The sequence below is a fragment of the Eubalaena glacialis genome, chromosome 7 (assembly GCF_028564815.1).
Source record: "Eubalaena glacialis isolate mEubGla1 chromosome 7, mEubGla1.1.hap2.+ XY, whole genome shotgun sequence".
NCBI lineage: Eukaryota > Metazoa > Chordata > Mammalia > Artiodactyla > Balaenidae > Eubalaena > Eubalaena glacialis.
In genome coordinates, this window is record NC_083722.1 from 71,790,682 (window position 1) to 71,814,230 (window position 23,549).

At 45.5% G+C, this 23,549-nt stretch overlaps 2 protein-coding genes across 2 annotated transcripts in view; both read right to left on the reverse strand.

Annotated features, from left to right (window-relative positions):
• Positions 1–8,789, reverse strand: part of LOC133095750 (serine protease 46-like) — a 26,997-nt gene extending 18,208 nt beyond the window's left edge. Inside the window, 1 exon segment of the mRNA XM_061197470.1 lies at positions 8,774–8,789. Coding sequence (XP_061053453.1) covers positions 8,774–8,789 — 16 coding nt within the window.
• Positions 8,632–14,863, reverse strand: LOC133095751 (serine protease 45-like). Its single transcript, XM_061197471.1, has 6 exons — positions 14,776–14,863; positions 14,637–14,663; positions 11,213–11,360; positions 10,432–10,706; positions 9,397–9,560; positions 8,632–9,063 (listed from the first exon to the last, which is right to left on the reverse strand). Exons 1-6 carry the CDS (start codon positions 14,861–14,863, stop codon positions 8,830–8,832), a joined length of 936 nt encoding a protein of 311 aa, XP_061053454.1. The 3' UTR covers positions 8,632–8,829.
• Positions 14,864–23,549: the final 8,686 nt, after the last annotated feature.

Below are 23,549 nucleotides of genomic sequence, written 5' to 3' on the forward strand. Positions count from 1 at the left end.
TGTTCCACCATGTCCCAGGGCTCCTGGTACTGTTATCAGATGTGGATGGCTGGTTCCCTTGCCACACACTCCCATGGCTGGTCACCTTTACCCTCAACCAGTGGCTCCCCACAGGGATCCACAGGCGCCTGCACAAGCCCCAACATCTCCATGGAGTTTTGTCTGCCTTGCCCTCTCATTGCTCCATTCTTGCCCATGTTTCTGTCCAATGGCTTGCTGTCTTATTTTCTGTCTCCCCCAAGGGGGAGCCACATTTCCAGCCCTTCTCATATACTGTGGTGGGTTTATGGCTACCTTGTTTCAGATTACAGCCTGCTCCAATGGAGACTTTGGGAGGAAAGAGAGGGCTTCCAAAGCCTTGCCCTTGCCTCTCTCACAAAGCTTAGGCCCTGAAGACCCAGGGTCCCACAGAATGAACTTCACCACTTAAAAAGTGACAGCTCTAAGAGGTAGGGTTGGGCTTTGCTTCTGTGCTCCACACCCTCAGTGGGTTCCTCAGTTTCAGGGAACAGCACTCCTCAGAACTCACGTCCAGGACAACGTTGACTCTGATCTCCTTCCCCCAAAACTTATACAAGATGTGCAGGATTCAGCCTGGAGATGCCAGCACCAGACGCCAGCACCAAGAACAGCAGCTGAATCTGGAGGGAGCCATGATGGATTAATTTGGGGGCATGAGGTGTTGCGGATCAAGCTTGTCATAGACACAGTGATACCATTCCACGCACGGGGGACACTCAGTGGCTCAAACAGATTCCACTGTGGACCACCTCTACCCCTTCTTGGAGTTCCAGAGTCCAAGCACTCCCACTCACAAGCTGTATTCTGATGTCACCCCGTGCACTCACACGTGGCAATGGGAATGCGTGTCTTGGCTCATGACCTCCGTCCCTACAAGGTCCCAGACCCTCACCCCCACATCATCACAGGCACAGCAGTTAGCTACAAGGAGCAGTGCACATCCTCACCACCCCCAGACGTCACAGATGCCTGAGGACAGCACAGAGTAGGAGAGCACTCATTCATTCACTCACTCACTCAAGGAACTGGTCTGGGAAGGGGAGTCACACAGTGAAGGAAAAGGACAAATTCCCTAAGTTGGGGTACACATCGCTACTAACAGATGCCACGCGAGCAAATTTTCTGCCAAGGGGCAGAATGGACAGCTGGCAGGTAACCTGAATCAGGGCTGCCACCACAAGATTACATGTGGTCAGTTAGGGTGGGAGCCCAGAGACCTTGTCACATGGGGTTCCACACCTTTTATCCCCAAAGAGTCTACTGAAAACTGGTATTGAATCCTGGTGCCACAAGCACCTAGTTCTCTGGGCCTCTGGTTCCTATTGTGAAATGGGGATATTGGTAAAGCCCACTTCAAGGGGTGTTGAGATATAAGCCATGTGAATGATGCCTTATCTGGGATGAGCGGTCACCCACATATCACATCGCCCTCATCACAAGTCCCAGTTCTCTGAGATTGTGCCTCCCAAATCCGTTCCATGGATATTAGTTTTTTTCCATTTTTAATAAGGCTCTTTCCTCATGTTCCTGGTCACTGGCAAACAGGAACTGCCTCGACACTGTCTGGGTCCCCAGGTTTGGCACACCATGCAGTCTGACGAGGAGATACCCATCAGGAACAAATGGAGGCCGCGCAGGCATGAGGACAGTGGATATAGGCACCCAGGCAAACAAAGCCCTCCTGCCTCTCTCCCATGTTCCCAAAGCCCTACCTTCAACAGAGATTATTCTCAGCCCTGGCAGAAGGAAATGGAGATGCGAGGCCCTGAAGATCTCCCTGCCCACATGCCATGGCAAGCAACTGCACGGCCCTCACTGGTCCTCATAATGGGACTTGGAGGCAGGGTGGGGCAGGGCATCTCTACTGTGTGAGAATTTTAGAACTCATGGTTTGTTTATGCAGGGCAGCAGGGAGTGAGCCTCTGCCCCAGGGTTGGGGGCTCACCCAGCTGGGGCAGCAGCAGGAGGCTAAGTAGACAATGTGGTCTGGGTCATGGCCTGCCAGAGCTATGATGTGATGCTGCTGCCAGACACCTCTCTGGAATGGTGCTGCTGATGCCTTGCCCTGAGCCTGTGACAGCATGTGCTGTCTGGCCTGAGACAGTGCCTCCTGGGCTCAGCCTTGGCCTTGATGGGGCCCCTGTATCCCTAACCCTAAGTCTGTGATAGCGCCAGGTATCTGGCTTGTGACAGTGCCTAGTGCCTGGCCTGTGAGGCACTCCCAGTGCCCAGTTCAAGTTCCTTTATGAAGCCCTTCTCATGGCTCCCCTGGAGGTATGGAAACTGAGGCTCTGAGAGGGGGACGGCTAGTTCCTGCTGTGATTGATTGAGCTGGAACTGAAGTTTTCCTTTTTCCCACTCTGCATTTTTAAGAGAACAGCTCATGGGTAGAGGCCAGGTGTTTTGGGCCTGGGAGGTGAATTCCTGAGAGGAAGCAGCTTGCAAGCCTGGGTCTTCATGAATCAGCAGAATAAATGACATTTTGGGACCCCTCCCCACCACTCCATTGAAGTCCTCACCCCAAGAATCCCATGAGGGACTGTCCATGAGGACGGCTCACTCCTGCTCCACCCCATTGCCAGTGTTGTCAAGATCATGGGTAATGAGATTGATGCTCATTACACTGCTAGAGGAGATGGACTGGGGCCAGCACTGTGGAAAACTTTGGAATCATTTAGCAAAGCAGAAAATGTGCCTACCTCACAACGTGCAGTTCCACTCCTGGTTGTGAGCCCTAGAAACATCATGCACGTATGCAGGAGGAAAGACATGTGAGACTGTTGGCAGCAGCACTGTTGGGTAGAGCCCCAACTAGAAACTACCCAGCTGCCATCAAAGGCAGGATGAATGCACGGAATACTCGAACAATGAGAACGGACCACTACATGTAGCGACATGGGAATCTCATAAAACATATTGCTGAGTGAAAGAATTCAGACACCAAATGGTACATATTGCATGAAATTCAAAAACAGGCAACACAAACTATTTTTAGGGATACATGGTAGAAAATCAGACTTCCTACAATCATATTTCCTCTGGGGGAAAGAGGGAGAAAGAGGGAGGGAGAGAGAGAAGAAAGAAAATCCAGAGAAGCAAAACTCTCTCTACTCTTCCGCCTTTGTGGAAAGTAATGCTTTGCGGGGGAATGATCAACCAATAAAACCAAGATAATTGAATAAAGACCAAGCATATCCGTTATCACTGCCAATGTGAATACAAAGAAAAACCTCTACTTTTACAAGTCAGAGATTCTTATATTGGGTAGAAAAAAATCCACTCACATGCTACTCAATAGAGACTCACCTAAAACAAAGTGATATGAAGCAGTTGAAAGTAAAAGATGGGCAAAAATATATTAAGTATATGTAAGCAAAAATAGAAATGACAATATTAATCTCTAAAGATGTAATTCAGGACAAAAGCTTTAAACAGGAAAATAAAATTACTCTCTGTTGAAAAAAGATAAAAATTATAATGACTATGTAACATTAAAGTTCTGTTCATCAGTAACAACATCAAACAGTGATACACGAGAAATGCAAAAACCTCACTTGCAGTGGGAGAGTGTTCTCCAGCTTTGTCTATCTTTGAGGGATTGAACATCTATAAAAATCAACTGCACACTAGACTACTAAGAAAACCACAATAACTTCCCTAAAAGTGGAACTAGTTTGAGCCACATTTTTTACCATGATGCAATGAAACAAGGATTTAATAAGAATGAGTAAGTGAAATAAAACAAATGACTTGAAAATTTTAAAAATAAAGTTGGTTAACTTATTTCAAGGAAATAAAAACATTCTATAAACTATTTAGAAAATACTAATAATTAGAGCAATGCATTAAAAAAACTTTTTGAGTGTGTTCAAGGCAAATCTATAACCTTAAAGGTATTTATTATTGAATAACAAAGAATGAAAATAAATGAATTAAATGTTCAAAGCAAGAAACTGTAAAAGGTACAAAATAACCCCAAGGAAAATCTGTAAGAAACATGTACAAAATATAAAATTATACCCTAATCAATTATTACAGCAGAGTTAGGAATGAACTCTATGATCTGGATCTTTGTAAAAAGAAATAATATTAAATAGGACAAGGGGCATATTTTACACCGATAGGGTATAACCCATCAAGATGGTACAGCAGGCATGAACCTTGTACTCCTAACAACACAGCTTTCAAACACGAAGCAAGAACTGTTAGAACTGCAGGAAGAAATAGACAAACTCTGAATTCCCATGATAAACTGCTCAGAAATCAACAGATTTATAGATATAAAATATTTGAAGTGTTGAGAGGATTTGAATAACACAATCAACAAGTCTGATCCAGTCAATTATAGCTAGAACTTTGTTTCAAAACACACACTTTTACTTCAAACGCACATGAAATATTCAATAAAACTGACCAAATACTAGGCACAAAGAAAACCTCAATACATTCCAGAATGTGGAAATAATTAAATCCATATTGATATAATTTTTAATAGAGAAAAAGGAGAAGCCCCTATCCCTCCCCCAAACTATCCGTCAGGAGATTAAATAACACCCATATTGTACTCTTGGGTTAAGTAAGAAATACAGTGTGAAATAAAAAACAATATAGAAATGAATGGCAGTGAGGTCAGTACATATAAAATCCTGTGAAATACGGCCAAAGTGAGACTCACAGGAAATTTTATGGAATTAGTGAAAATATTAGAAATGAAAAAAGTTTATTATAATGAACTAAGCATACTACTCAAGAAGTTAGAAAAAGAACAATAAAGTATATCTCCCCAAAGGAGAAGATTGAATTACTAAAGCTAAAAGAACTTTCATGAAATAAACAAAAAGAAGCATATTTGATCACTAAGATCAAAAGGTAGTTTGTACCATTTAGGAGTTGACAAGTAAGAGAAACTTCCACTCAGACAGGCTTAAAATTTCTGTCTCCTCTCTTCAGTGATGGCGGCTTCATTCTGAGTTGATCCCCTTATTGAAAAATGGTTGCCAACATCCTTCTGCTTCCTCATCCACATTAAGAGAGACAGTATGGGGACTTCCCTGGTGGTGCAGTGGTTAAGAATCCGCCTGCCAATGCAGGGGACACGGGTTCGAGCCCTAGTCCAGGAAGATTCCCACGTGCCACGGAGCAACTAAGCCCGTGTGCCACAACTACTGAGACTGTGTGCCTAGAGTCCATGCTCTGCAACAGGAGGAGCCACCACAATGAGAAGCCCGCGCACCACAAGGAAGAGTAGCCCCCGCTCACCACAACTAGAGAAAGCCCGTGTGCAGCAACGAGGACCCAATGCAGCCAAAAATAAATAAATAAATAAAAATTAAAAAAAAAAAAAAAGAGACAGTATGCATTTCTCTCCTCTAACCATACCTTATGCTTATTGGGATAACCTAACTGGGGTCAGGTGGCCGGGCACTGGACTATGCTAATTAGATCAAGCCAATGAGCCACCCACTTGGGAGCTAGGAGTGTGACAGCTTCTCCCTGAAGATGATGAGCAACATGGCAGACAGTGTGTACTAATGACTAGGACCTGTAGTAATATGAGGGAAGGATGGATACCATAAAGCTAACCAATAACAGTACACCAGGTGTTTTTTTGGAAAATACCCATGAAATAAACAAAAATTTGGCAATTTTAATCTTTAATAATTAAGAAACGTGAAAGAGTACACATGTAAATAATATTAAAAATAGGAAAGGAGCCATAGGTTCAAATTTTATGTATCAGTTTAAAATTTTAAACTCTTAGCTAAATTGATTTATTTTACTAAAATTAATGCAAAAAGAGGTGGGAAACCCAACTAAGCCAATAACTAGGAAAGTTTTTTTTTAAATAGTCAAAGATTTGTCCCCTAAAAAAGGCATCAGGCCCAATAAGTTTTATGTGCACAATCTACCAAACGTAAGGAACAGATAATGCTGGTGTTATATAAACTGCTCTAGGGCACAGGAAAAGACTAGAAAGCTCCTCAACATGTTTTAAGATGCTAGCATAGCAATGGCACCAAGGGTGGAACAGAAAGGAAAATTGTAGGCCAATCCAATATTGGAACAAAAATTCTAAACAAAATGGTAGAAATTTAATCCAGAGTGTATTACAGGATTTACCTAAGAAATCTACCGGAGATCTAGTCATGTGTTTCACTAAGTAAACAAATTAAATAAGAATAATCATCTTAACAGTTCACAACTGTGTCACCTGGGCCCAAAGCCGTGCCTGACACAGAGGAAATTCCAAGTATCTGGGGAATGAATGAAAGAATGAAGTCAGGGTCAGCACATGTACCCTCACCATTATTGCTACTATTTCATATTGTGCTGGAGTCTCCAGCAATGAGATAGCAAAAGAAATAAACGGTGTGACTTCCAAAAAGTACAAGAGGGAGCTGTCACCATTTTAGGTGATGTGATTACCCCAAAATAAGCCAAGAGAATCAACTGAAAAACTACTGAATTTAATACACAGTTTTGCAAGATGACCAGGAATCAAGATCACTGCTTTTTTTAAATCCATCAACAGCTTTAAAATACCTAATATGCAGAATTAGAAAAAGTGTAATGGGAAAAGATACCACCCATAACAGACATAATCAAAATTTGTAAACTACTTAGAAATAAACTCAATGGTTTTCCAGACATCCATGAACAGAAGAGCTGAATGAATGGAGACATATACCATATTCCTGGTTAGGAAATCAACACTCTAAAAATGACAGTTCTCCCCAAATTATTCTGTGTATTTAATTTCAGTTCAAATACCAGTAACATTTTTAATGAAAACTGACAAACTGATTCTAAAGTTTATATGGAAGGCAAACTTTGTAGATTAGGCAATTTTTTTTTTTAAAAGAAGAGGAGAGTTTTTGCTACCATTTAACAAAACATAACATGAAGCTGATTGAAACAGAACAGCACTAGCCCAGGGACAGACAAACAGATTAGTGGGAAATAATAAAGGTTTCAAAAACATACCCACAAATATATTAGGATTTCGTTATTATAAATGTGGACATTCAAATCAGCAGGAAAAGGATGGACTCTACAAGAAATAATGTCAACCGAGTTGGTTCTCCAGTTGAAAACAGAGTTAGTGCCTGACTCACACTATACATAACAGAAATTCCAAAAGGATTACAGTTACACATAAAAAATAAATTTATCAAAATATTAAAAGAAATATGTGAAGATAGTTTTATAATCTGGAGATGAAGAAGGCCAAGTTAAGCAAGCCACAAAGTCTATAAAGAAAGTAAACACTGACTTCATTCAATAATAATTTTTAAAGTCTTTACAGGAAAATTACCCATATATTCCACATATTTGTAAAAGATAAGTGGCAACAACTGGAGAAAATATTTGTAAAATAATTGACAAAAGCTTAATATTCAGAAAAGATAAAGATCTTCCATGAGAAAAAGATAAACAAGCTAATTTCTAAAATAAGCATATGAACGGAGGATTTACTAGTGAAAAGGTATACCTTTTTTTCAATAAACACATGAAAAGATATTTTTCCAATCAAGAAAATGCAAATTAAAACAGCAATGATATAACTTTCTACCACTGGATGGGAAAAATTTTTGAAGATTAATAATATCCATTTTTAGCAAAAAGGAGAAGCGTTCATTCTTGTATACTGCAGGTGTGAATGTATACTGGTTCAGCTTTTGGGAGGAGTAAATTATATTCATCCAAAATTACTAAATTCGTGTTTCCTGTGATGGTCCTCCCCTGAGTCCACTCCTAGGAAGACCGCTGAAGAAATGCTTCAGACTGTGTTCTCCCCCACCCCACCCCCAAGCATGCAGGAATATGCTCATGGCAGCACTGCCACAATGCTGACAAGTCAGAAACAGCCTAAAACCTGGTGCTGGTTAAATAACATACATTACATCCACACGGTACACATGCAATAATGTAAAATTATGAATAGCTCTAGGTACTGACATAGGTTTTCAAGGCATATAGTTTTTTCTAAAATGCAGGTTATTAATAATACATATATAAGATTCTATTTATTTAAAAAACCATAAAGATATTTTATTTAAGGATGCTAACAATGATTACTTCTGGGGAGGGGAGCAGCATTGGTGGTGGGGGTGAATGAGCAAGGGAGAATCTTTCATGTATTTCTGAATTTTTTTGGTAAATCACAACAAAAATTCAGACATTGCTTTTAATTGTTTTTAATTTTTAAAAAATGTAGGAGGGGAACTTTTGAAATCAGTTTTTTTTTTTTTAATGCCATTTTTTTAAAAAAAGAAAGCTGATTTTGGAGCACGATATGTGGGTCCTTCCTACTGTCACCTACAGTGCATGTCGCAACTGCTCTCTTACAGCACGCCCACTTTACAGTTGAGAAAACTGATGCCTCAGGCCCAGGCCCTTTCCCAAAGCCCCAGCACAAGTGATATAGCAAAAACCATCAGTCCCCACTCTGGGGAGCCTCCTGGAAGAATTAGTTCCAGGAGGCCTTACCCACGCACCAACCCCCAACTCCCAGGGCCACCCAGAAAAGAGAACAGAGCCAGCTCATGTTTGCACAGATTTAATCCCTGCTATCCTGGTCCCCAATTCCAAAGCCCTTCTAGGCCACACTTCCCTTCTCCTGGTCACTCAAGGCCTAGTCATCTACCACATCCCTCCCCACTAGGAGGCCAAAACAGGACCCAGTCTCCCAGGGGTCACTCTTTCCCCACCTTGACCCTTGTTGAATACAGACCCATGACCTTGGTCTAACCTTGATCTGGCCCCATTCGGCAAAGGCAAAGCACAGAGAAGAAAGGAGAAGGGAGATCAGGGGCCCATCTGGGGCTGCAGCAGCCAGGACAGGAGTAGGAGCCAGGAGGAGGTGCAGGGGACTGAGAGAACCCCATTGCTTATTTGCTTCTTGATCCATTTGCTGTATTTGGTGATATGGGTGTACACGCCTGGATTACGTACTTGGGCGCAGGCCTTTTCCCAGGACAACACCCCAGCAAGAATCCATCTGCCCTCGACTTCACAAGCCAGTGGACCCCCCGAGTCCCCCTAGGCAAAGAGAGAGGAGTGACGGAGGCTCTGGACCCAGCTGGGACCCAAGGGATTGGGGGACCCAGAATGCCCACCCTCTGAGTTCTGCTTGGAAGCCTCTTTCATTCCTTGAGGATCTCACTACATGGAGTCCTCCTTCACTCCTCAGTTGGGGATCCCATCCCAGAATATCAGGCAAAATCAAAGTCACGGGGAAGGAAGATGGGAGCAGAGCACTACCTGATGATGATGACAAAGAGGGAGGCCAAGCAAACCTCTCCCTGGGGAAATGCCCCCCACCTGGAGTCATCCCAACTGAAGGAGAGCTGCCAGAACCTCCCAGAAACTTACATAGCACAAGTTTTCTCCATAATTGGTGGCACAGATCATGTCCCCCAGGACAAGCGGGACAACGCGGGGGATGAGGGACTTCTTGCGGTAAATCCGGTCACACATCTTGTTGTCCATAATAAACACCTCGGCCTCCCGCAACTCTGGGGTCAGCGTGGAGTTGGCTGTGGAGGAGTCCAGTGGGGTGAGAACTGACTCCTCACTCTACTCAGCCCTGCCTATTCCCAGGGTCTTGTCACCTCCATCCTCAAAACTCAGCCACACCCCTTCACACCTCCATGCCCTCCTTCACTTGGCCCTTCCCCCTGTGGTGTGGACCATGTCTGGCAAGCACCTTGTCCTCTAAGGCTCTATTTCAGGATCCCTTTCTCTGGGAATCTTTTGCTCCTGAACCAAGCAGGCTACAATCCAAGTTTCAATGCAACCACTCAGAAATTGAGACCCCAACCCCATGCTGCTTCTCTCCAGCCTCTGAGCTCTATACTGGCTGTGCCCTCTGCCACCTGATTGACATTTGCTCTTCCTTCAGGCATCTCAGGCAGACTCTCTGCCAGAGCTCATCCCAGATTCCTCCCGACTTGCTCTCAAGATCACCTGACAAAGTCTTTGCCTCTTTCCTTGTTAATCTGTGCTTCCACCCATACTCAGTTATGAGTTCCCTAGAGGCAGGGCATGCATTACCAGTGACAAGGGTTTGGCGTGTGGCAGATGCCTGAACATCGAAGTTTGTCAGGTGAACAAATAAGTGAGTGAGTGAATTTATGAATCCCTGACTCTGAGCTTCCATAAGAGGCAAATGATCAGGTTTTCCTAGGACTAAATGAAGTGCCCATAGCAAATGCAATGGTGTAAACCATGGCAACGGTTCCCATGTGAGGAGCAATCCTAACACATCCAAAGAACCAGGGGCCAGAGGTAACAGCCACAAGCTTCCTGAGAGGCACCATGAGGGGGCTCAGCAGGAGAGGCCCCAGAGGAGGAAAGGAGTGTACCCTCTGGGGTACCACACGTCACCCCCGACCCCATCCTCCTCACCTGAGAAGCGCTGTTTAACCTGGCCCCAGCCGGTCACCCAGCACTGCGTCCCAACCTTTAGGTTGTAGTTGGGCTCCGGGAGGCAGATGGGCTGCACGTACTTGCTGACGACGACAGGAGTGTGAAGCTGGAGGAGGGCAACATCACCCGTGATGAAGTTCCGGCCCCAGTACTTGGGGTGCATAATGATGTCCCTCACAGGGATCGAGAGGGCCCTTGTGGAGTCCGTGGGCTTCAGCTTGGAGGTGCCGAGAATCACTGAATACTCTTTTGTGCTACAGGAGACACAGAGCCCCACCTGGTAGATGTCAGGTTCTCAAGCAACACTATGTTCCTACCTCTGCCAAGGACGTTCCCCTTAGCAGAAGTCCTGCCTGATTTGCCCTGCTCACCCCATCTTGCTCATCCGGCCAGGGGGCCCTCGGAGTCAGAGATATGACTGCCTCCTCATTCATCAGTCAAGCTGATTCAAGTGGCCTGGTCTATGTGCTGTGTATTCGAGTGTGCAGCTATTAGCATGCACACATGTTCTAATGTGTGTGAGGGGTGGGGTGTATACGGGGCGTATGCTGTTGCCCTGGTCAGGATATAGTCTTTGTTGCTTGGGGCTCCTGCCCCAGCTCAGCCCTGGCCCTGTGAGATCATGAGCATGACTCTTCCCTGTTCTGGACATCCCTTCCCTCTCCCCCGCACCTCCCCCACTGCCACATTGTTTCATAGAGGAAATGAGGAGTCTAGGCTGGGCCCGCTGCAGCCCTGGGTCTCCATGGGCCACACTCACCCTTGGATGCAGTGGGCAGCAGTCACCACCCAGTCGAGATCAATGAGGGCCCCTCCACACACGTGCTCATTTTCCACTCGGAGGCTCACCTCCCAGGGCCAATGGCGGGTCACGTCCAAATTCTTCCGCCACCAGGGTTTGCCACAAGCTTCAGGAACAAGCGTGACAGGGAGATACAGTGGCCACATAGAGGAGGATAAGAATGACTGTGACCAAGATGCCCTCCAGGGTAATTTGCATGAGGCTGTAAACTTGGGGACTTGCTTCCATTTCAAAGAAGGGGAGACTGAAGGTGAGAGAAGAGCAGTGGCCTGCCCAAAGGCATTGAGCTGGACAGAAAATGACAATGACAGCGATAAAAAGCATCAAGACAGAAACACAGAGACATGACAGGAGGAGGAGAGAGATACTGAGACACACAGGGAGCAAGCAGCACAGAACCTCAAAACAAGGGAGAAGCATAGAAGGAGCCCCAGGACAGGAAATGTATTTTCTTGTGTCAGGGTAAGTCCCTAGGCCATGTTCCTGAAAGGCTATAAAGCTTTCTGCATCTCTTAGATGCAAAAGGCCTCTGTCCCCACACTACTCAGAGTCAAGAAAAGCTCCAGACTTCTATGTCAGAAGTCTTTACATAGACCATTCAAGAAAAAGTCCCAGCATGGAGCCAACAGAGGCCTCCCACTCTGTGTAACAGCTTACACACACTATCAGTTTGCAAGTAGTTCCAACAATCAAGTTGTATGACTGTATGAATATGAACACAGATGCAGAAATTGTAAATAAAATATTAGCCAATATTATATTTCTTAAAATAATGCACCATGATCATGTAGAGATCGTCCTGGGGTACAAGGGTGGTCCCACAATGGAAGCGCTCTCTGTGTATTCCCCACATAAACAGTTCTTTTTCTCTAAAAGAACTGTGCTTTTCTCAATAGACGCAGAAAAAGGCATTTGAAAAATTCAACACAGATTTATGACTAAAAAACAAAACACTCTTACTTAGCAAACTAGGAACAGAAAGAAAATCCTTATTTATACAAGTTATATGCCACAAACCTACAGCAAACATCATATAACATTAAGAAACAGGCCAAAAAAATTATACTTTCTGAAGCCAGGAATAATGATACTTTGTGGGAGGAGGACAAAGGAAGTAACTGGGAGGACATAAGGGAACTTCTGGGTGCTGGTACTGCTCTGCTTTCTGACCTGGGTGGAGACTGCACAGGTGCGTTCACTGTGTGATAATTTCTTGAGCTGGACACGTAATTTGTGCACTTTTTTTGTGTATGTATATAATACTTCAGTAACTGACTTTTAAAATCAGTAATATTTCTCTATGCCAACCAACCTGAGTATACCACAACTATATTCAAAATAAGATACAGTTTATAGCTAAAAATTATAAAATACCCTGGAATTAAAGTATCCAACACTAAGCAAGATTTTTGCAGTAATAAATGTTAAACTCTAATAAAGGACACTGAAAATGACTGGCATAAATGGAGAAAGATCCATTGCTTTTAAATAGAATAACTAAATATTTCAGATGTAATTTTTCCCAAAATTAATCTATGAAGTCACTTACCCAGTTAGAATTTTTAAGAAATTTGATAAACTTACTCTAAAATTGAAATAGAAAAACAAAGGTCCATAAATAGTTCCATCTTTGACAGAGCAAAGAAGGGACACTTGTCCTAGCAGATATTAAGGCACACATCAAAGCCATAGTGACAAAAACGTGGTATTGACAAGGACAGACAAGTGGACCAAAAAAAAAGGAATAGAGAGCTTGAGACTGTTTCAGAGAATACAGGAACTTAATGTAAATAAAGGAGCCACCACAATCAGTGAGTAAAGGATGGATTGTTGAGTAGATGGTGCTGGGAAAACTAGCTCACTATAAAAGAAATAAGAAAAACAAAACTGGATTCCTCTCTAGTAGTACTTGCAGACCTAAACGTGAAAGGTAAATCCGTAAAGTTAACAGCCAACCATGTGGCATGGGATGGGAAAGCCCTCTTTAAACAAAACCTCAAACCACAATCCATAAAGCTTTAAACTGATTAACTTGATTACATCAAAATCAAGGATTTTTGACCCCAGGAACAAAGTTAACAGTCAGATGACAGATTAGGAGGTAATATTTGCAATATCTAAAATCAATACAAGACTTTTATTAGGAATATACAAGGAACTCTAGGAAATCAACAAGAAAAAAGAATAGACAATATGCAAAGGATAAAGACAGTTTATTAGAAGAGGAAACTCAAGAAGCCAACAGCACATTGAGACATGCTCAAACTCATTAGTAATGAGAAAAATGTCAGTTAAACTAAGAAGTCATTTTTTTGTCTATTAGATAGGTAAAAAATGTAAAAGCTGGATCAAGCCAAGGGGTGGGTGGTCTGTAGCAATATATACACCTTCACAAACTGCTGGTAGGAATGCAGAGGGCTGACTCAATTGGAATATGGACAAATATAGATTAAAATATGCTATCAATATAAATTTTTGAAACTGATAACTTGTACTGTGGTTATCTAAGAGAATGTTCTTAGAAAACACACACCAGAGTATTTAGAGATAAAGAGCCATGCTGTATGTTACCCTCAACTGATTCTGAAAAAAATTTTGTGTGTGTGCGTGTTCCTTGTACTATTTTTGCAGTCTTTTTTGTAAGTTTAAAATTATTTCCAAATAAAATGTTTTTTTAAATGGGACTGAATGAAAAGAGGAGGAAACAGAAAGAGATCTAGAGAACATACTATTTGCGTAAGTTAGAAATACATGCACACAAAACCACAATATGTATTTTTACAAAAACACACACAAACAGGAAGATACACATCAAATATACAAGAAAGGCTGGGAGAAGGGTGAAGAGGGGGAATAGGGGTGGGGCATGGACACAAGCAGAAATAACTAACTTACTCAACCAAACAATCCATAACAAATCAGGGTGCACCTGTGACAAAGGAAGCCCGTGAACAAGCAGGATCAACCCAACCCTCCACCCCTGAGGTCTAAGGAAAAAACAGGAAGACCCCAGAAGAGCCAGGCTCTGCAGACACTGCCACAGGGCCCAAGAGGCTCCATTTGCAAATGAACAGTTTAGAGCTCAAAATGTTTCTGTGTGGAAAAGGGTCTGCATCAGCTTCCTGGACATGTTCCCTGATGGGATGCAGCCTGGGTTGAACTTGAAGAGGTTCTGCATTCCCACAGGAGGCCCAAATACTCTTTTAATGTGCACTGTTGAGTCTGTACGTCCTGAACAGCACAGGCTGTTCTTTAGAAGGCAGGCCATTTAGACTGAATTTCTGCTTCCTATAGACCCAGAAACACTACCTCTGTGACCCTCTTCAGAACATACCCTCCCAGGATCCAAGGTTTTCTTGAAGCAGGGGCTCACCTTACCCACCTGGTTTGGTGTTGTCTCCTTTGTAACCTGGAGGAGAAAGGGGGACAGAGATGAAGTAAGAGGTTGTAACAGGATGACAGTGAAGAGGTGCATTCTTCATTAATTAGTTAATTTATTCATTCACCAAATATTTCCTCACCCCCCACTCTGTTCCCAGCCTGGAGCCCAAGGCTGGGGGGCTGGGGGCAGGGAGCAGGGGTGTACAGAGGTGTATCAGACAGATACATCCTGTATTTGCCCTTGAGGAGCAGGTTGCCCAGCAGAGGAGACATAAGTAAACACACAATCACCCATGTGCGATCAATGCGGGGACAAGGCCACAGGGTCAGGTAAGCCCAGAAGAAGTGGTGGACAGGGAGGCTTCTAGGAAGAGGGGTTACTGTGCCAGATCTTAAAGATGAGAAGGTAAAACAGAAATGAAAAGTGACAACGACATTCTTTATGAAAGAAACACCATGGTGTAAGCTGGAGACTCCAGAGGATAAAGGGCAAGGCCCATGATGGCAAGAAATGATGCCAGGGGAAGAAAGTCAGGGGTCAATCACAAGTGCCTTCATAAGCCAGGCCAAGAAGCCTGAGTGAGACTCTCTGGGAGGAGGGAGGCCAATGGAGGTGTGACATGGTCAGACTTGTATTGTGAAGGCAGTATGGAGAATAGATAGGAAGGTAACAAGACTGAACGCAGTAAGATCCCACCATAGGCTCTGCAGAACCCAGGCAAGAAATGAGGGCTGAATGAAGAAGTGGCAGTGAGAACAGACTTGGTGAGCTGGATGTGGGATTGAGGGAGAAGGCTGAGTCTAGGATGACCCCCCAGTTTCTGATTTTAGAGAAGAGTGACTACTATCCACGGAGTAAGAGAACCCAGCTTATAGGAAGAAGAGGGCCTCAACTTCGGAACCCAAGGAGTTGAGATGGTTCTAGGTCATCCAGGTACAGATGTCCAGTAGGTGGCTGCACATCCATGCACATTGTTTTCTGAGGCAGCATCACATACATGGCAGCTCAATGCCCAGCGCAAGTGAGTTCACCCAGGGAGCAGTGAAGAAGGAACCCAGACAGCATCTTAGGGAACACCAATACGTCAGGGGTGAACAGAGCATGGGTGGCCTGGGAGGGACACAGAAGGGCAAGGGAGTCACCCTGAGGTAGAGGAGAATTAGGAGGCATGGCCTGAGAGAAGCCAAGGGACTAGAGAAAATGAAAAAAGAGGGAGGAGCAGAAAGGTTAGGGACGGTAGGGCAGAAACACGCCAGGAATGGGCTAAGGGTTAAGTGAGAAGTGAGGAAGCACCTGAAGGAAACATGAAGTGAAAACTTATTTTGAGAAATGTGGCAATGAGGGGAAGAGATAGGGTGAAAAAACACAGCAAATAGAAAGGGAGAGGATAAAGATCTATGAGAGCGCAGGAAGGGCCCAGAGTCCAGAGCAGGGGTGAGCAGGCTGACCCTGAACAGGAGGACTGTCCCTGATTCCTAAGGAAAGGGGAGAGGGTGGCACTGAGTCGTCAGGTTTGGAGGGGCCCCCGGGGCTGAGGGAGTCAAGGGGACAGCACCTGAGGGCACGCATTTCCTGAGGGAAGGAAGCCGCTGCTAGTGAGGCACCCTCGGTAGGAGCAGAGGGTCTGGGAAGCAAGTGAGGTGAGGAACATTCCTTTAATGGTTTGGAGACCACGAGTTTGGCCCGGACCGCCTGCCTGGAGCGGGGTCTCCAGCAGTGCCCTGCTGCGTGGGAAGATGAGCGAGGCTGGGCTGGGGGTGTAGAGCGTGAGAGGCCTGAGGAGGCCGTCAAGAGGGTGGTTCGGGTCTCAGCCGCGACATCCACGCCTCCAGGAGGAAACGCAGGGGTGCCCCCCACACCACAAGGCCCCAGGAGGCTACAGGGCTGGCGGCTCTGAGGGCGGAAGCTGAGAGCGCGGGAGTATGGGATCCCCGGGACCGCCCTGGGAGATGCCCGGAGGGGTAGCAGAGGAGAAGGGGCTGCGGGTGGGCGCCGCGGGGCCTGTCCCGGCCTCGAGTGCGGGTTGGGGGGGGAGTGGCGGCGTCGGGGAAGAAGGATCCAGAACGGGAGCGGCGCAGAGCAGGCGCCGCCTCACCGGAGTTCAGCAGCAGCAGCACCAGGAGGCGGCAGCTCAGGCCCGAGGGCCTCGAGGCTGCAGGCCCAGCGCTGAGGCAGGACAACGATGCGGCCATGAGGCCCCTGAGGCGTCCGCTAGCGGCAGCAGGTACGGCTCGCACGAGCCCCGGACGCTGCGACTACGTCTCCAGCACATGACGCACGTGACGGAGCCCCGGCACGTGACAGCCTCTCCGGCACGTGATGACGTCGCGGACCCGTGATGGTGCCCCTGGAACGTTGAATGTTCCTCTGCACTTACCCCACCTCGTGCGGGTTCCTTGAAGATGACTGCAGAGCCCTGGGCCTGTCATTGCCTCTGCGGTGGCCAGCCCCGTGGAAGTACCCCCAAGTGCCTTAAGTGGGTGACTGTCCCCCAAACCCTGGCCGGTGAAGGCACATCCAAATCCCTGGACTGGTGTTGGCACCTTGTCGCCCAGCCTCTGATCATAACCTTGTTTCCCTGGGCTTCCTGCATTGGAGAGCTTCATAATTTATATTGACTTGAGAATCTGAAAAGGTGTAGAAAGCACAAGAAAAGAACAGTAAGGCTAGGGAATCAGGGAGGATGTCTTTACAAAAGTGACATTTAAGCTGGACCTAAGATGAACAAAGAGTCTTGGGGGAGAACTCAAAGGAAAGGCATTTATCCTCTTCCACAAACCGTCAGTGGGATGGTGGAAACTGAAAGAAATGGTGGCGAATACCACCATTTCTTGAGCTTTCACAGGGTGTTTTTGTAGAAGAATGTGGTCTTTGGATCTGCTCAGCATGTCCAAGATTGGGAGATGACAACCAAGATTCCTGCTGCTCCTGTCCAGTGCGGGGTATCCAGCTCTGGGGACCACATTCCCCACCCTAGCATCTAAAGGGGTCCAGATGATGAGCTGCACCAATAGGAGGTGAGGAGAGGTTACAGATGCCACTTCCATGCCAAGGCAGTAGAGAGGAGGTTCACTTCTCTACTTGTGTTAATGCAGAGCAATGGTTCTCAAAGTGTGGTCTGCAGAGCAGCAGCAGCATCACCTGGGAACTTGTTAGAGTTGTACATTCTCAGGACTCACCCCAGACTTATAGGATTGAAAACTCTGGGAGTAGAATCAGTGATCTGTAGTTTAACAAGCCCTCCAGGGAATTCTGAGGTAGGTAAGCATGAACCACAGGGTTGAGTGAAGCTATAAGATGGAGAAAAGCCACCTGCTGATCAAGAACACCTGATAGGGATGATATAGGAACAAGAAGTTAAATTTATTTTGTTAACCCATAAATACTCAGTGGCTTCTTTTTTAACAATTTATTTTATTGAAGTATAGTTGATTTACAATGTGTTAATTTCTACAGTACAGCAAAGTGATTCAGTTATATAGGTATAGATATTCTTTTTCATATTCTTTTCCATTATGGTTTATCACAGAATATTGAATATAGTTCCCTGTGCTATACAACAGGACATTATTGCTTATCCATTCTATATATAATAGTTTGCATCTGCTAATCCCAAACTCCCAATCCATCCCTCCCCCCTCCCCACCGGGGCAACCACAAGTCTGTTCTCTATGTCTGTGAGCCTGTTTCTGTTTCATAGATAAGTTCATTTGTGTCATATTTTAGATTCCACATATAAGTGATATCATATGGTATTTGTCTTTCTCTTTCTCACTTACTTCACTTAGCACGATAATCTCTAGGTCCATCCATGTTGCTGCAAATGGCATTGTTCCGTTCTTTTTTATGGCTGAGTGGTATTCCTTTATATATACGTACCACATCTTCTTTATCCATTCATCTGTCAATGGATATTTAGGTTGTTTCCATGTCTTGGCTATTGTGAATAATGCTGCTCTTAACATAGGGGTGCATGTATCTTTTTTTTTTTGGCTGCATTGGGTCTTCATTGCTGCACGCAGGCTTTCTCTATTTGCAGCGAGCAGAGGCTACTCTTCGTTGCGGTGCGCGGGCTTCTCATTGTGGTGGTTTGTCTTGTTGTGGAGCACGGGCTCTAGGCGTGCGGGCTTCAGTAGTTGTGGCACGTGGGCTCAGCAGTTGTGGCTCACGGGCTCTAGAGCACAGGCTCAGTAGTTGCGGCGCACGGGTTTAGTTGCTCCATGGCATGTGGGATCTTTCCAGACCAGGGATCGAACCCGTGTCCCCTGCAATGGCAGGCGGATTCTTAACCACTGTGCCACCAGGGAAGTTCGCATGTATCTTTTTGAATTATAGTTTTGTCCAGATATATGTCCAGAAGTGGGACTGCTGAATGATATGGTAACTCTATTTTTAGCTTTTTGAGGAATCTCCATACTGTTTTCCATAGTGGCTGCACCAATTTACATTCCCACCAACAGTGTAGGAGGGTTCCCTTTTCTCTACACCCTCTCCAGCATTTGTTATTTGTAGATTTTTTGATGATGGCCATTCTGGCTGGTGTGAGGTGATACCTCATTGTAGTTCTGATTTTCATTTCTATACTAATTAGCGATGTTGAGCATCTTTTCATGTGCCTGTTGGCCATCTGTATGTCTTCTTTGGAGAAATGTCTATTTAGGTCTTCTGCCCATTTTTTGATTGGGTTGTTCGTTTTTTTGCTGTTGAGTTGCATGAGCTGTTTGTATATTTTGGTAATTAAGCCCTTGTCGGTCGCATCATTTCCAAATATATTCTCCCAGTCAGTAGGTTCTCTTTTCCTTTCGTTTATGGTTTCCTTTGCTGTACAAAAGCTTGTAAATTTGATTAGGTCCCATTTGTTTATTTTTGTTTTTATTTCTATTGCCTTGGGAGACTGACCTAAGTAAAAGTTGGTATGATTTATGTCAGAAAGTTTTGCCTATGTTCTCTTCTAGGAGTTTTATGGTGTCATGTCTTATATTTAAGTCTTTAAGCCATATTTTTAAAGATTTATTTTATTTATTTATTTATTTATTTTTGGCTGCATCAGGTCTTAGTTGCAGTACATGGAATCTTTGTTGAGGTATGCAGGATCTTTCGCAGCAGCACGTGGGCTTTTCTCTAGTTGTGGCGCGTGGGTTTTTCTCATCTCCAGTTGTGGCACACAGGCTCCAGGGCACGTGGGCTCTGTAGTTGTGGCCTGTGGGTTCCAGAGTGCATGGGCTCTGTAGTTTGTGGCACACAGGCTCTCTAGTTGAAGCACGCAAGCTCGGTAGTTGTGGTGCAAGGGCTTAGTTGCCCCACTGCATGTGGGATCTTAGTTCCCTGACCAGGGATCAAACCCACATCTCCTGCATTGGAAGGCGGATCCTTTACACTGGACCACCAGGGAAGTCCCCTTTAAGCCATTTTGAGTTTATTTTTGTGTATGGTATGAGGGTGTGTTCTAACTTCATTGATTTACACGCGGCTGTCCAACTTTCCCAACACCACTTGCTGAAGAGACTGTCTCTTTCCCATTGTATATTCTTGCCTCTTTTGTTGAAGAATAATTGACCATACGTGTGTGGGTTTGTTTCTGGGCTCTCTATACTGTTCCATTGATCCATATGTCTTTTTTTGAGCCCCTACCACGCTGTTTTGATTTTCGGTGGCTTCTTAAAGCAGCTGGCTCGATACTTATTAATAGACTGTATTTCATGTAAGTTCCCAGTCTCTCAACCCCAGCCTTCCTTGGGCAACACATGAGACAGACTGCACTCTGAAGCCCAGGGATATCTGGGAGCTGAAATGCTGACCCCTGGAAGGGCAGGTGACAGGAGATTGAGAGGGAATTAATCACCAGCAAGACACAGAGACTCTGGGACACTCTGTCCTGGAAAAATGGTAAAGAGCCAGTACCTAATACAGGGAATCTCTCTTATAATCCTCCCTGTGGGAATGCAGATCTTTGGTAACAGTGGAGGTGACCAGCAAGTAGAAGCAAGGGAGGAGGAATAATATTGCTCATGCCCTTATTTTACTTACTCCTAGTTCCAGTCTATCTTGATTCCCTACTCTGAGCTATAAAGGCTATGAAATTAGGCTACAAAGCTCCCCACAGACATGCTGATGACTATAACAGGAGTACAGGGAGCAGGACCCAGCTGGCTAAAACCATCCTTAGACTCACAAATGAGCAGGTTTAGACTCACCTCTCCCTCTAGGGCTTAATAAGAACCATGAATAGTTTCTAAGGCAAATGAGAAAATAGTTTTCTACAGAGCATGTTATATGCAACCCCACAGTCCCAAGGAGAGCAGAGCATAAGAACACAAAAGAAAAAACCAACATTTATTCAGTTGACATCAGAAATCTCCATACTCCATAACCGCCTCAACACAACTTGGGGTGAGCCTGGATGTGGCCACTGGAGTACTGGGAAGGGGGTTCCTAGACTGAGTTGCCCCAGGAGGGCTTGTATGGCAGACGCTGGACACTCACAGATGTATCCGCACGGGGCAGCAGGGGACCTTCTCCCAACCCAGACAACTGAGTCAGATGTGGACATGGTGATGCCTCCTCACTCTCTCCCAACAATCACTAAGCAAACTGGTTTGATAAAGTGTCAGGTCTAATGCTGTTTCACCGGTGACGATGTCTCTTCTTTGCTAGATGTTCTCCAGATATGGTGAAGCATCATGAAGCATCACCTGGCAAGTCGCTGGCCATCCAGTTGGGATGGTTTCACCCACTCCTTTCTGGCATGTAGAGCACAGTCACGGTGTAGGTGTGGATGACGCAGGTTCCTTCAGCACCAGGCTGGAAAACTTCCAGGGTTCCTTTCTTGCTGCCACTCTCTGTCATGTGGATCTCCACAGGGTCAGTGAATCCCAAACAGGTTTGAGAAAAGTGCATTGAGTAGGAGTGGAAGGTCAGATGCACGGCTAGTGTGAGACTCAGAAACAGGAGGGAGTGTGGGCCAGGGTGATCATGGGGTCACCAGGATGCCCAGAGGCAGCACCAGACACAGCGGTAGGATAAAGAGCCCTGCTGAGCCACAAGAGGACACCTTAATGATGTGATCAATGACCCAGTCTTTGTAGTAACTAACTTCTGTATAAACTGCAGGCAATTCTGTGTGACCACAGTGAACACCCCAGCTCACAATCCCCACCTGGACACATGAGTCATTAAATTGACAGACCAGGGGACCCCCAGAATCTCCCTGGAGAAAAAGAAGAAACAAACACAGGAATGGAAGGGGATCATCATCAGAGCAGGTTGATTGCTAGCAAGGCACTGGGGAGATAGGCACCTATGTCCTTTCGCAGGTACCCACCAGGCCCAGGTTTCTGTGAATGAGATTTGAGAGTTGGAAACTTTAACATCATCTGAGAAATACTACTCCTTCCCAGGTGCTCAGGGACCCACAGGAGCTATAAAGCCAGTCAGCCCTGTACATCAGTCCTGCCAGTATATACTCAAATTCTCTTTCAGTGACCCTAATCCTTCACTGCCTGACCCCTCCCCATGACCCTCTCCAAACCTCCCAAAACCCAGCAACTAAAGGGGCATCCCCTGGCACTGTGAGGGTCTTCCAGAGCCCCTCTCCAACTCTAAGGTCAGAGTCAATTCCAACTAGTCAGTCCTAGGCCTCCACAGCTGTAAAATACTTTGAAATTCATTTCTGCATGGGGACTCAAAGTCATCACATCTACCCTGAAATCTCTCCCTGCCCCTAAACCCACAAATCCAATAACATCCTCTCACCATTTCCCCCTCTCTCCAAACACAACCAGTCATGCTAAATCCCACCTCACACACGCTGCACATCCTTTCCCAAAACTGCTGTGGAGGCCCCCACCAACCAGCTCAGTCAGAAACTCAGAGTCCTCCTCAAGCCCTCCCTCACCCGCACCCTCACATGCAGTCAGTCACCAAGAACTGATGACTCAACCTCAGACACAACCCCTTCACCCGCCCCACCAGCCCAGGTCCTGCCTGGGGCTCAACACCATTGCCTACATGGTGAAAACAAACTCCTGGCCTACAGTCCTGCATGGACAGGAACGAGAAACATAGCACAGCGCTGCAGGCCACACATATTCTGATTCCAGTCACCTTCTCTGGCCATATTTGCCACCTCATTGCTCCAGACCTGAAACACATTCCCTAAACATGACACGTTCTTCAGAACTCTGAGCCTCTGTACTTGCTGTTCCCTCTCCCAACAGTGATGCTCTCCTCTTTCCAAGACTCCAAATACTCATCCTCTAAGACCTGGCTCAGATGCCCCCTGCTCAGAGAGGCTGCTTGGTGCAAAGGGGAGACTGTGGGCCCAGGCACTCCCAGGGGGACCTTGAACTTACGTCTTTTAGGGACCACATCTGTATAATATGTATAATTATGTTTCAGGGTTGTGAGCTGGGTAACTGAGCTAATGTGGGTGAATGCTCACACTGGCACAGTAAGTCGCCATAGAAGGAACTCAATTATAGGAACTTACATTATTATTGTCATCACCCCCAACTTCACCACACCCTGGCAGCACGCCCAGGATGTGAGGGCTTCTCCCTATTGAAGGAACAGGCCCGGCCAGCTCAGGGGCATCCTGAGGGGTTCTCCCCTGAATCTCCTTAATTAAAGCCTGAAAGAGGAGGTGGCAAATAACCCAGGCTTTGCCACTGGGGAATGAGGAAACTTTGAGGGGACAACCTCATGGCAGAGGTGGCCAGGGACCCATGAACTCACCTTGCAGGGACTTTTAATCTTTTCGTGATAGCCACAGATCATCTCTCTACCAACTACTTGGCGATGGACTCCTAACTGTGTCTGTATCTTCTGATTACATTTCTTGTGGTGAAGAATGATTTGCTCAGTCTCTTGAAGAACACGTGGCAGTGACATGGCTACAGAGAGACAATTCAGAAG

What these genes read in the sequence shown, in the direction of transcription:
- LOC133095751 (XM_061197471.1), bottom strand. Translation starts at nt 14,863, where the DNA reads ATGTATCTGTCTGATACACCTCTGTACACCCCTGCTCCCTGCCCCCAG. An exon ending in AGGAGACAACACCAAACCAG is followed by an intron (nt 11,361 to 14,636) that starts GTGGGTAAGGTG and finishes TTGTTCCTGAAG; the next exon opens with CTTGTGGCAAACCCTGGTGG. An exon ending in GCTGCCCACTGCATCCAAGG is followed by an intron (nt 10,707 to 11,212) that starts GTGAGTGTGGCC and finishes TGTCTCCTGTAG; the next exon opens with CACAAAAGAGTATTCAGTGA.